The sequence below is a fragment of the Varanus komodoensis genome, unplaced genomic scaffold, assembly GCF_004798865.1.
Source record: "Varanus komodoensis strain SLA01 unplaced genomic scaffold, ASM479886v1 scaffold6_2, whole genome shotgun sequence".
In the NCBI taxonomy this organism is placed as follows: Eukaryota; Metazoa; Chordata; class Lepidosauria; order Squamata; family Varanidae; genus Varanus; species Varanus komodoensis.
Genome location: NW_025336346.1, coordinates 1,980,143 through 1,994,412, shown reverse-complemented (window position 1 = coordinate 1,994,412; position 14,270 = coordinate 1,980,143). Strand labels below are relative to the sequence as shown.

The following is a 14,270-nucleotide window of genomic DNA, read 5'->3' as shown; positions in this document are numbered from 1 at the left end:
TACATGTAATTGTAACTTGTTAAAGTTAGAGAGAATTTTGCTATTCAATGATTTTTAAAATGATTAAAATTGGTTTAAATCAAATCAATCAGATTTAAATTTAAAGCCTTAGTTTTGGAATTTAAAAAGTAATAGATGTTTTATCCATCCTAGTTCCTTTAAATACATTTACTTCAAGTATGTTACATACACATAAACATTTTAGCACTTCTTTCACTTCTGTTGTCAGAGTTTTGGGGAGCCCAGGATGTAGGAATTGGTGCGTATAGAACTTGTTTAAGGAAGCTGCTTGCATTCATTCAGCTCTGAATGGCATGCAGCATTTCAGGTTGAGGGTTTTTAAAGGCAAAAGACACAAAAGACACACAGTCTTTGGTTCAGAGTTACTCTAATTACAGCATTTTCCTGACCTTGATGTTAGCTGCTAATTCTCCCAAATGTTCAAACATCTTTTCATTTAATTTAGTAAGTGGTTCCTCACTCAGCACCCACCGGAAGCATATCACATTAGTCTGTTCCTGTGAAAAACAGCACTTCATCATTAGTTGCCTGAACAGTTTGGATCGAGACTTGCATGTAAAGGGGGAAAATGAATCAAACATCTTAATTGCACAATGTTTGTTTGCTTTTTCAAATTTGATTGGGACCTCTCTCTTATTCTTGCAAACTTGCTAAAAGGAGCCAGATTTATGCCATCCAAAACTGCTTTTGGCTGTTTGCCATAAGCAAATGTAGCATCTGTTTACATAAAATGGAGCATACTGTTTTGTTCCTGTAATTCATTGAGGAAGATTTTGTCCCAGCGCTGTTATACTTGGGCCAAAGCTACATGAGTTTGTGGTTCTTTCAGATGGCATCTCCTTTTTAAGTAATGTAATTTAACTCTAATCTGATATAACCCAGTGAGTGGGAATTCAGTTTATTTGGGTTCTAAGTTAGGCAGGAAGTTTGCCAGAGTAGCATCATGATGCTTTTTTCCCTCCTTCTTTGACATGCATCTGGGACAAAGTATAGGAGGTACACATGACTTGAAAATGCAAGTGCAAGTTTGGTTAAAGTTTGAGTTGAAAGAAACCAGACTCAAACCCTGTGACACCCCCCCCACCCCCGAACTTTTAGCATTAAGATTAAGTAAAGTTGTTTGGAACCATGTGGTTGAATGTAGCAACTAGGTGTTGGCTGATGAACCGCTGGAGTTCTCTGTTGGTCTGATAGTGGAGAAAATCAAACATGGCAGATGGGTGATATGTTGGAGGAGAAAACATTTCCTGCACTGGTGAAGGGCTCTTGATGATAGTGGAATGAGGAACTGACATCAGATTAGGTTACTGAGCTGAAGGAAGGAAAGTGAGTCAAATATTTTAATGAGCCCAGAATTTGAACGGTTGCATAAAAAATTGTTGATGTCCTGTGGCCCTCCAGATGCTCACTTCAACTCCCATCCTCACAGACTGTCACCTGTGTCAGCTGGGACTGATGGGAGATGTAGTCTTGCATCTGGAGAGCTAGCTGGTTGGCTGTCCTTGGTATAACGGCTAGAGGTATAGAATGGTTCCTGACAGTAGATCATCCCAAAGGTGTTTGAGATGATCCACCTTCCATTGAGGAAAGTGAGTGAAAATAGAGAAGAAACATTTTTGCTCCTCAAGGGCAGTGGTGGGGAACCTCTTTCTGCCTGAGGCCAGATTCAGTTTCACAGAGGCTCTTGGAGAGGACAGGGAGATTTCAGTGGTGAGTGGCAGGGCTAAATTACCCCATATACCAGCATGTTTTGGTATGAAGATTACTGCCAGTAAGCCCCAACTAAGGGTTAGGAGAAACTTTTAGAATGGTAAAAAAACTGCACAAATGCCTGGAGACCAAAGAGGACTATATTGCTGCACTAACATAACCCAGAGACTGTAAAATAGGGGGAAGGAAGTGGAGCCAGGTGAAAAGGGACAGGACTTCTGGGAAGCCCAGAAAGCTGTATCAGGACCCCAGACCTGAGGTTCCCACCCTGCTGTAGGGACTTGTATTGGCAGAGCAATTCCAATAATGATCTAGCTGGTGCGGATTGAAACTTGCATACAGGGGCAACAATTGATTTTAAGAGAAATAAGCTTGATCTTCTGCTCAGAAACTAATTGGAATGGATTGCTTTGAACTTCATGCATGGCCAACATGTGATCAAAAGCTTTGGTAAACACATTCTCCTAGCTGGTAAGGGGTATGTCTGCATCAGCTGAGTTCAAAACCTCTAAAGCAACCATTTGCATGATCCTTAGGAGACACAGATCATCGCTATACTTCTGGTCTGTTGATGCTCTCATGCCCCTAATCAGATACATAAATATCCAAACAGAAGCAAAGTGACAGAGGGTACCTTAAGAACTTTCTTCAAGAACAAATGCATCTGCTTTGGTATCTTGGTGTAAGTTCCCTGAATTTGATTGTCTGTGTCCCAGGCTAGTGAAGAATTGAGATAGTAAAGAGAATGGATCGGTTTATTGTGCATTTCCCCCAATGTGCATTTTCTGAAATTTAGAAATGGACAGCCCAAAGGTGACATTTTATTGAATCCAGTTTCTGTTAGCATAGCTATATGTACAAGTTGCAATTAAGAACTCTTCATCAGACAGAAGAACCTAATTTGTGCCAAATTCTGTTTGGTGGTAGTAATGGTACTTTCAGCATGCATCCAGAGCCTACGGGTAACCATCTGCACTGTGATTAAAGCATGATGTGAGATATTTAAAAAAAGAACCACCTTCTTAGTGGTCACCACTTCAGTCATTCCAGTTTATAAGTTACTGCAGTAGCCATTCCCCTGCTGACTGGCATACTCACTGTATGCAAGATCTGGTTATGTGGGATCTCCTAATTTGGTTGTCACTCCCCACACTTAGAATCAGTTCCATGCCTCTGCATGAAAACCTGAACTGGATTCCTTATCGTATAAAGGACTCTTGATCACTAATCAGTCTCTTTATTTCTGCTTTAACTTAATTTCTCAACATTTTCTGACCAGTGTATTAAAGCTGTCTGACGAATTGCTATTCATTCTGATGCCTGCTGTTCTTTTCATTTGTGCCTGTGAGAAGGAAGAGGAGATAACATAGAGGAAATTTTGCCGTTCCAGAATGATCCTGCCATTGGCTGTCAAGTTACTAGCTGTTCCAGATTCTTCCTAGTTTTCCCTAGAATGTTGCAATCTGGCTTCACCTATATACAAGCATTGTCCATGAATTTGTTTAAATCAGTAGAGTTCTTAAACATGGACTTCTGGCAGAGATGTTGACACATTCAGAGGTGGTGGCTGCTTTGCAACTGGGGCATCCCGCCACCCAGATGAACCACTGGGGAGATATGGGACAAGTAAAAGCATTGAATGTGGATTTTACTGTGATGCTGCGCGGATGAGCAGAAAGGAAAAACTGACTCTAGGACCTAACTTTCTGGGTATTACTTTTCCTGCAGGATGATGCCCGCCAGTTATTTGTACTCTCTTGCACTGCAGAGGAGCAGGGAATCATGCCAGAGGACTTATCCAATGTTATCCGGAGGCTGTGGGCAGACAACGGAGTCCAGGCCTGTTTTAATCGTTCCCGAGAGTATCAGCTGAATGACTCTGCTGCATAGTGAGTAACTTTCCTTCGAAGCCTCTATTTGGGGCCTAACGTATTTGGAGCTTTAAATACCATCTGGGTAATGCCAGTTTGCTGTGCATGGGTAAACTGATGTGATACAATGCCGTGGCCCTATGAAACCATTCTTACATAGGGATGTGAGGATGGCAGTTCTGTATATTTGCATTATTGCCTAGCCCATTTGACAGTGCAGGGTGTGTGTGTGCGGCGGGGGGAGGGAGAGAGATGCAAGGCTGCTGAACATTCTTGCCTGGCATCTCTGCCCTGCAGGTCTCCTGAGGTAATTCCTTTCCTCACCTGTATTCAAACCTACATTCACTTTGCAGTGTGAGATGCCACTTGGTATTGTAGTCTCAGTGGTGACCTGCAAAACAACATGAGATCTGTTGGATGCATTTATTTATCTATCATCTTTCTAGTCTGCTTTTTAGGACATGTTCCTCTCAAAGCAGCTTATATTAAATTCTAAACTTAAGAACTCCATTACTATAACATTAAAATAAAAAATCAAATAAGTTTACAAACTGAAAAATATCCATATCATACTAACACAAACCACCTCAACAGCTTAACATTTCTTTAGGACAGATAGTCTTCCAAGCCAGTTTAAATGCCATGAGTGATGCAGCCAGGTGCACATTCCTTGGGAAGGGAGTACCACAGAAGAGGATCCAATATTGAAGACCCATACGATTGTCTCTAGTGCCTTGGATACTGTGCCCAAGGGCTGGGCAGGTTCATATAGGTGCAGTCCCAGTCTAATGACCTTTGAAGGTCAAAACCAGCACTGTGAATTTACTCAGAGAAATATGAGTGAGCAGTGCAGGTGGTACATTGCAGGTGTTGCATGCCTCAACAGGTGTCTAAAAAGCTGCATTCATACCAGTTAAGGTTTCCAAGTCATTTTCAAGGCAGCCTGCTGCTGAACATGTTGCAGTAGTCTAGTCTGGACATAGCCAGCATGTGTGACTCAGGATGCTCCACTTTCTGTAGATAGGGTTGCAGCTGGCATACCTGCCTAAGGTAGCAAAAGGTGCTCCTTGCCCCCGCTACTACCTGTGCTTCCACCTGCAGTGTGAGATACCTAGGGTTATTTATAGAAACAACCAGCCTTCCTCCATGAACTTTGTGCAGGCTCTTCTTTAGCTAATGCTAATGTAGAAATCAAGAACTTGTCTTAGTTTCCTGTCCTGTTTTCTGTAAGGGTAAGGGTTTGATGGAAGTTTTTCAGTAAGGTCTTTTGTCAACGGTTCAGACTTGCTGGAAGAAGATGCAATCGGCTAAGGAAAGAGGAAACCATGTCAACAAATTTCCTTTCTACTTCTCTATTCTTTGTATGATGCAAGAAGAGCTATATAAAAATCTTACTTGAGTGCACAATTCTTGTCTCTGGGTGATCTTCACACTACAAAAAATGTAAATGTGGTTTCTGGGGGCCTATAATGAAGGCCCGACAGGAATGCGTGGAGGAATGTTGTCAGCAACAACAACATAATTTTATTTATTTATTTAGAAAATTTCTATGCCGCCCCATTCACCGAAGCTTCGGGGCGGCTCACAAATGAAGGAAGATCTTGCACTGATCTCAAATACTGATAGACCCCAGGTATTCTGGGGTTGTTCCCATCAGCACCAGCCAGGAAAGCTGATGCTTAGGAATGGAAGAGTTGAAGTCTAAAACATCTGAAAGGTTCTGGGTTGGGGAAGGTTGCTGTACATATCAGCATGCAAAAAGTAGGTTTATTTTTATATGTATGTGGAAGACTCTGAACAAAATCAGAATGCTTTGCCTGATTTTCCTGCCCAAACAGTATGTACCATTGTAGCAATAGCTCCTCTACCCATATTCTTTCCTATAGCCCTTCTTTTACTTTCTGTCAGTGCTAATTCTTCAACTTGTTCCTGCTACTGTGTTGTAAACATTTGGGTTTTGTTTTGAAATGTATGATAAGGTTTAATTTTTTTTAAGATGTTAAGGAAGTCACTCAGATAGGAAAATTGTAGCTGGTTTAATTGGGCTATGTGAAGAACAAAGTTTTGAACAGAATTTTAGTTTTTTAATTGGAAAAGAGTGTTTTTCTTTCCATTTGCTTTCACAGCCTACTGCTGCTGTACTCTCATAGATGGATCAGAAATGTAAGAACATGAAGTTCTGTATATACTGAGTGTGATTGAATCTCTTTGATTGGGGAGGGGTATCTACCTGATTTTAGGCTGTGGAAACATTCAATAGTTGTGAATTCAGAATTTGCAGGCAGGCTAATTAGCTGCATAAAGGTGTATGCAAGCAAAGGAAAACATAGTGAAAATGCTTCTCACTGGGGAGATGATAGGTCTGCCATCTAAGTATAAAAAACTGAAGCTATTTCAGAGACAGATAAAGGGCTGGTTTGTAGACAGTTCTGAAGCTTAGACTCCTGTAATTCAAAGTTTTTGGTTTTTTTGCATTACTGCAAAAATGAAATTGCATTGTTTCTATAATTGTTGTGTATTGTTTGACTTGCTATTCAAAAGGAGGATTTCATACATTATGCCTTCAGAATATATGGCCCTTAAAACAGGGTGGCAGCTGTGGATCCAGTCATTATTTTGTGGCTCTTGTTATCTGTGTTTTTTGGTAGATCTGTACTGAATATCCATACTCATGAAGAAAACATCCTGTCCAAAGTGATGTACAGAAAATTTGACTGAGTTGCAAGAGGATGGTTTGCTCACATGTGAAAGGCTTGGGAAACTTTGTTCAAAACTGATCTACACAGTTTCCATGGGATTGTTGAGGCTGTGTGTTAGTTTTCTAGGCATACTTCCTTTTCTGAGTTGTAGCTTCAGCTTGCAGCTAATAAAGAAGGGAGATGTTCCATTGGTAAAACTGATTAAGCAGGTGGAATTTTAGCTTAATGGGAACCTAATTTTATTTTGGTGTTTCAAAAATACTGGTGTACAGGCCAAGCTTCTATACTTGTTGTTTACTCATTCGGAATACCCCACATACATTTCTGTGAAATAGTCAATCAAATTTCAGTATGCAAATGACACTTTGTGGTCAGTGAAAATATAAATACTATGTTGAAATACACATGGACTCATAGAAATGAACAAAGAGAGCCAGGCAAAACAATGTATGCCTTTAAGAGAAGAAAATCTCATGTTAAAAGATGCACATGCAGCTTATTATGATGAGCTTTTGCCAATCTCATTCCCTTGTGATATTCTTCTAAAATTAAATAGTTCAGTTCAGCTATGAGCAAATGACCATCATCATAATACAGGACTATTGCTGCCAATAGACCAGCAAGCTAACAGTCAGAGACGTCCATCACCTTTTAAAGAGTACCGTGTTCTGAATGTCATTTCACAAGTGCCATGAGAATCTTCTTATCTGACAGTCTTTTTAGAACAGCCTTCTCCTCAGTCTAAAAGTGTTTGACCTTCCACTCATTTAGCTGATAGAAGGGAGACATGGGAAACCACCATGCAAGGTCCTTTGGGTTCATTTGGTTTCCTTTCCGCAAAGCATGCAGATGGACAGCTTCTGTTTGTGAGTAATGCAGTGATAATTCCTTGTTGTCCTCAGAGGGCAAACAAGGGCTCCTCTTGCCAAGTGGCTCACTGCCTGTTCGGGCTCACTCAAGTTTAGATGCCATGGCTGTGCCTTTGAGCAACCAGTGGCTTGACTGGATAAACAGGCCACCCTTGTGGAAGCAGCCCCTGCTTCCCTGACATGACAGCCCTCCTACCCTGATAAACAAGGAAGGGTTAATACCCATCCCTAGATTATCCTTTCAGTGATGTATTTTTCTTCAGTTATGTTTTTAAAAGGCAGTTCTGTTTGTTTGTTTTTATAGTCCTTGTAATGTAAAACACTGTAGCGTAGTCTCAGACTTATGGCTCCTAAGACTATAGCTGCACTATTTTAGAATCATTTATGAATTTTTTAAAAACTCCCAACTCTGTACAGATATAGCAGTGCAAAGAAATTTGTGTCAGGGTGGCCCACATTTCAGCGGAATATCTCTGCCACTTTCTGCAATCCTTTAGAATATCCACCTGTCATACCCCACCAGGCTTGTAACAGCCTGGCTCAAGTTGGAGTTGGTTGGCAAATATCTTTCTTTTGTTTGTGCTTAGTGCTCATTGCTACTACAGGTGCAGTTGTGCACATGTACAGCACACATGAACTTTCATGTGAGTTTTTGCACAGTTTGGGATAAATCGGGGGATCTCTTAACTTTCTACCCCAAGGCACATTTGAAAGAGTGGAACGCAATATAGGCCCATCAGTCCCCATATCTTATAGAGTCAGAGTAGTTACAAAATGGTAACAGAGGAAGGCAGAGTTTGACATAATTATCTGATAATCCCTGATGTAATTTTATATTGCTGTCTGATCCCTGTTTGAAAGTAACCAGCTCTTTGCCTCAATCGTTTTCCTCATAGCCAGAAACTCCATAATTCAGCTTTCTGCAGGGTAATTAAAGACATTGGCTCTGGAAGCATCATTACCCAGCTGCTGAGACATTTCAGGAACAATGTGCTGACCCAGGAGCCCTCAAGTTGGGAAGTGCTTATGGATGCTTCTCTTGGCACAGCTTGGACTGTTCCACGAACAACCCACTCAGCTTAGCTTATTTGCTGGATGGGTTGCCATCATGTGAACTCACTATATTTAGTTAAGAAAGTTCTTCCCTCTTTTTCATTATAAAATAATTCCAAAGCAGGATACAAACAGTAAACATAGGCAGATAACACAGTATTGGCAAGAACAAAAACACCTAATCAGATGTGGGAGACAATAACAGATAAATAACAATTTACATGATGCAGAAAAGAAAAGAGAGAAATGTATCAAATGTCTAGCGAAACAAAGAGGTCTTTACCTGGCATCAGCGGTTTGATGCTACCCGTATGAGGGGCAAGGAAGTTACAAAATCAGGACACCTTTCTTGAGTTGCCATGTATTAAACTCGAAGCAAAAGTGGGACCATTAAGAGGACATGTTCACTTGATTTTAATATCCAGACAAACACATAAGGGAATAGGAACTCCATTTGGGTCCTCAGCTGTGTAGAGCTTACTGTGTCAGTGTAACCAGCTTGAACTTGGCTCAGTAGCTTATTATAGTTGCTTCCTGAAGATTAGGATGCTTAGAGGGCAGGATTTTCCCGCAGACTGTTCTCAGAACTATGACAGTTTCTGATGAAATGGGACAGTTGGAAAGTAAGGAAAGGGGATTTCCTTGTAAAAGATTCCCTCTTAAATTATAGAATTCACTTCCACACAAATTCCACACATATACCCACTTAACCAGGAATGAAGATGATTGCTTGCTTGAGTGGCCTTAAAAGGGGATTTAACACATTTATGGATATCATTATCAGTGGCTATTTTACTTCACAGAGGCAGTGTGTTTCTCAGGGCAGTTTTCTCAGGAACACACGTAGGAAGATGTTGTTGTGTTCATGTTCTGCTTGCAGATTTACCATGGCTGTTCGGTGGAAGGATGCTGAATAAGGTCCAGTCTGATACAGCACAGCTCACCTTGTCTTCTTGTGATGTTGCACTCTTCAAAAGCTGGCCTGCAAACCACTTGATTGTGTTATGCAACTATCTTTCTCTTTTTTCCTTCCACCTGAGCAGTGGCAACGCAACAGGACGCCTGTTGGGGTAATCAGAGAAGCTAAAAATGTGAAATCTGCCTGGGCTTGAAGTATCCATGGAATCCAAGTTGAGTCCATAATCAGCTGGACTGCTCATGGAATGCACGTGAACAGGAAATGTCAAACAAGGAGCCAGGACTGATAAACAGTCCTGGAGAAATAACTGTGGCTCTGCCTAACATCAGAACTCTGGCTTCAGAGGTGGCAAAACTGGGGAGAAGACAAATGGATGCAAGTAAACAGATAAAGATAAATGGAGTTTAATCTATGGATTATTCCTATTAACGGATAATCTCATATACCCACTTAACCAGGAATGAAGTCCTTTGAGCTCAGTGAGATTTACGTTTGAGTGGGCATGTGTATGATTATAGAGTGAATCCTAATTTTCATTAGTTTACTTATGAGCATCTGTATGAATGTTTATGTATATCAAAGAAAGTGTAATATTGGTATGAACTTGCAGAACTGTAAATACCTATATGCAAACTGTAGCAATTTCTGGGGATTCATGATCAGCACTGTGAATTTTGTTCATTCTGTCATTCGATGGGAAAAATGGAGTGCTGCATGATGGGATATATAAATATATAATTTGAGGTAAACTAAGTTGCATAAGGGGATGCAGTGGCACAGTGGGTTAAACTGCTGGGCTGGTTGATCGAAAGGTTGACTGAAAGGTTGACAGTTCGAAATCGCACAACAGGGTGAGCTCTCGTTGCTCCGTCCCAGCTCCTGCCAACCTTGCATCTCAAAAGCATACAAATGCAAGTAGATGAAAAGGTACCACTTCCGTGGGCAGGTAACAGCGTTCTGTGCACTTCGGTGTTTAGTCATGCCGGCCACATGACCACGGAGACTGTCTGTGGACAAACGCTGGCTCCCTCGGCTAGGAAACGGAGATGAGCACCACCCCCTAGAGTCAGACATGACTGGACTTTAATGTCATGGGGAAACCTTTACCGTTTACCTTTAATTTGCATAAACTGCAGTATCAAGATCCATATGTTTATGAACCACCCAGAGAGCTTTGGCGATTGGGTGGTATAGAAATTAAACAAAAAAAATGCAAAGTAAGTTATTGCATTTTGCTGTGTGACCCTGGAGATAATTTGGTAGATTGATGGCCTTGTTCAAATTACTCTGGTCAGGTTGTTTTGGCAAATTGAAGAATAATTTACCACCACCCTTCACACATAGTGGGTGTGAAATAATATTTCTGATTTCTGTTGACACTATTTGCTGCATCTAATATGCAACCTGATTAAAAGTTTTCATCTTGTTCCTCCAATACCCGCTATGGAGTAGGCAAAAGAGTTCCTTTTTAAAGTTGCTGAGAGTGAAAATAGAGGCTCATACAAGATTACCCAGTGGTTCATTCAACTACCCTCCTAGACCAGACTCCTTCTTGTATGTATAGAAATATTTTTTAAAGTGTCCAAATCTGCTGATGCAGTTATTTGTATGGCATAGGGCCATTTAGAATGTGTGTATCCATGGGGAAATTAAAGAACAGGGTGAACAAAACATTTCCTGAAAAGAGTGAGGCTAGTTGCAAAGCACAGTGCTAATAGATTTGGGTGGCTTATTTCCTCAGGTTTTTTTCTCCTTTAGTAATAAGTAGTGACTTCACTTTAAAATAAGTCTGAAAAGTTTTTGATTATTGCACTGCAGCATGGGTGCCTATACACTCTGGTTATTGCTTTGTTCATGCTGCGGTGTGTTCTAGAGCTAAAAGAAGGAACAGGTACAATGCAGTGTTGGGCTGGGATTCCGGAGAGCCAAAAATAGCCCAGAGGTTGCGTGTGGTTTGTTAACCACAGCACCAACCCACCCTAATTCGGTCCACACATCATGTTAAGGCACAGTGGCTATTCACAATTCCTGTAGTCACATGTATGCAGAAAGCTTGTTTGTATTCCATTTGTAAAATCTAACAATATCCTAGGATGTGTGACACACCAAAGAAGTAAGCTGTGCTCTCTGATAGTGTGTGTGAGACTGTGGGTGGCACCACTCAGAAATAAAGCAAAATGGACTTGCATACCTGTCCTTCCGAAATGATCTACACAGCGTCACACTCTCACCCCCACCTCTTGAATCGCAGCCTTGGCATACTGTTCAGCTCAGCATCTGGCCGTTAGGTTTTGGAATGAGTTCTTGGGTGGCTTCCTTGGGGGAGGCAGCTCTAATTCTGGAGACTAGTTCTAGGAATCTTGTGCCAGCCAGGCCCTAGCTGACTTCTTTGTTGTCGCTTATGAGGAGAGTGGCACTTGTGAGTAAGCCATTCTGGTTTTTTTTTTTTCTTCTCCTCTTTGTGCGTACATATACACACAGAGGAAAGTGTGAAGCTCTCCAAGATACCAAAATAAATACTTCCTCTCTGTGTGTTTCCCCCATTAAATCCTCTTTGGAGTTGCTTCCCCGAGATATTTGAATGTGCGAGCCAAGACTTGGTCTTTTAATAGGAGACCTGCAGTTGCCACCCCCTCAGTTCCTGTTGTTCTGTCTGTGAATAATGTGTCATGTTCTGTGTTTAGCTGCTTGACAGTCAAATACAGCAAAGCTGCCCTTGAAATTGCTAGTAAAAGTTTTGGGTAAGCATTTCATAGCTGTTTATTCATTTTGAAATAGAAATAAAGGTTTTGTTGCATGGCATCAACTTCTAAACGAACTTGCTGAACTTACCTTGGCCACAGGCTGTCCCAGTGGTCTCAGACCCTCAAGGAGGGAAGAAGGATTTTGAACACAAAGCTCCTGCCAGATAGGACAGACTTGTTAACACAGTGCTGCTTAGAAACATGTATTTGGCTGCTTTAGCAGATGCTGAGGCTCAGAATCCGTGTGAGGTCCGGGGTTTTGTTTGATTGTTCATTTGTTTTTTAAGTGGGACGAGCTTGGGCAAGATGTCTTCAAATGGCTGTTCTCCCTGAAGCTGACATCTTCGCTGTCAGACCTGCCCATTCACTTGTCCTGTCCCTCTGGACAGAATCTATACTACTGTCCATAAGGCCTATGCAAGACATTTTGCTTGGTCTTTCACTGCTTCAGTGATCAGAGTAGTTAGATAAACAGACAGCAACACTAGGAAGAAGGAACTGGACTAGTGGTGTCTGGGGATCAGCACTGGGCTCATTCTGCATTACTGAACTGGGCAGCTGTTGTTGTTAACCAGGGGCACCAGAACATTCATTAATTGGTCCATCTAGTCCATCATTTTGTATTTGACTCTAGCTTAGGTGTGGGCAACTTGCGGCCTTCCAGATGTTTTGCCCAACTTGTACCAGCTCTAGCCAGCAGAGAGAGATGGTAGGAGTTGTAGGCTACAAGATCTGAAGGGACACAACTTATAAGGCTGGGTTCAAACCAAATGTCCATCTAGTCCAGCCAACTTCCTGTGGAGAATATTCAAACAGAACATCTGTGGGGTAGTAGCCCCTTGCTTATGTTCCTAATAACTGGTAAATATCGCCACGTTGCCTTTTACACTATAAGCTATAGGACAGCATAGAAATACAATTTTATAATAAAATAAATAAACATACTGGAGATAGCATATAGCCATTAAGAACAGTAGCCTTATCCTTGTTGAATTTGTCTACTACCCCTTTAAAGCCATCCAGATTGGTGGCCATCACTACAGCTTGTGATGAGTTGCCTACTGTTGGATTAGGTAATGATACCATGTTCCATTTTCAGCTTCTGATAGACATCTGGTTGGCCACTGTGCAAACTGAAGGTTGGCTAGATTGGGTGTTCATCTGAGTAAGCACATCTCTTTCTAGGTTCTGACCAGATGATTCTCACAAGGGTGCTTGGAACCACTTAGGAAGCTAGAAAGAAATGTGTGTCTATTGTTCAGTTTCATTTTCTGGCAGACAGGTGTTATGTTAGACATTTCTATTCAGAGAAATGCTGGACCTTGAAAAGCTAGTACTCATGAACCGTATCTCATTTATTTAGGTTGTTTTAGATCAGTGACATAGTTTAATAATGTTTTCTTGCTTCCTATAAGATTTTTTTTTTTACTTAGGAACAGATGTGAAACTACACAAAGGGTATTGTATTAGTTGTGAAAGGTCCATACAAGTATGAATGAGTGCTTTATCCTTCCTGCTCCCTTGTTTAAAATACAGGGGAAGCAGCAACTGGGAGAAAACTGGGCTCTTACCTGGATTTTAAAAGGAGCATTGTTTCTCTATGTTCATCCCTTATGATTGAGGATATCTGCTTTTGTTTTTTGTTTTGTTTTTCTATTGGGCCATCTGTACTTGACTATATAGCATTTAGTAAGAAGCGGTCTAAGATGAAGGGACTGATCTAAATTACTGTAACCTGAGAAAAACTTGACTTTCTGGCAGCCCCACACTACTAGATTGGGGGGCTCTGTTTGGCTTGATGCATCACAAAATGCATCAGGTACTCAAAGGATTTACATATATTATTTAATGGCTTCTCAGAAAAATCCTGTAAAACTAGGCTTGTCACAGGACAGATGGGGCAGGGTGGGAGGCTAAGCTGAAATACTCTTTTCCTGTGGGATGATATAAAGTAGAGCAAAGAAAAAGAAAACAACCCTAACCTTTCCTTAGATAGGTCTGTATAGTAATTTCTGTGTGACTTCTGCTGGCATGCTTAGATAGGGGGCATGCAAGGTTTATGGGCCCAGCTTCTGTAGTTACTCTGTCTTTTGTGGGGATGCTTTTGAGGCCTTGTGTGGACCCTGGTGACGTGCATGCCAGCCAAACCTTTGATTTAGGGACTTCTCATATTTGAAAAATCTAACCTGATTTAGTTTCTTGTATTCAGATAGCAAAAGTGACCTCATTTTATTACCTCTGTTAAATGGCAGTTTTTAAAAGACATACGTCATCGTTTAGGTGGTTGCCTGCAGCTCAGGTTGGCATTGCAGTGAGATGCAGTCCAGACCCAGCTTCAGTGCTATATGCTTTTTTGCTCCTGGTAGAAGCTTACAGGTGCTTTG

At 41.2% G+C, this 14,270-nt stretch overlaps 1 protein-coding gene across 1 annotated transcript in view; it reads left to right on the top strand.

Annotated features, from left to right (window-relative positions):
- The window catches only part of GNAI2 (G protein subunit alpha i2), a 144,797-nt gene that overhangs the window by 91,795 nt on the left and 38,732 nt on the right, over positions 1 to 14,270 (top strand). The window contains exon 4 of the mRNA XM_044451288.1: positions 3,460 to 3,620. Within this exon, the coding sequence (XP_044307223.1) occupies positions 3,460 to 3,620 (161 nt within the window). The remainder of the gene's footprint in view (positions 1 to 3,459; positions 3,621 to 14,270) is intronic.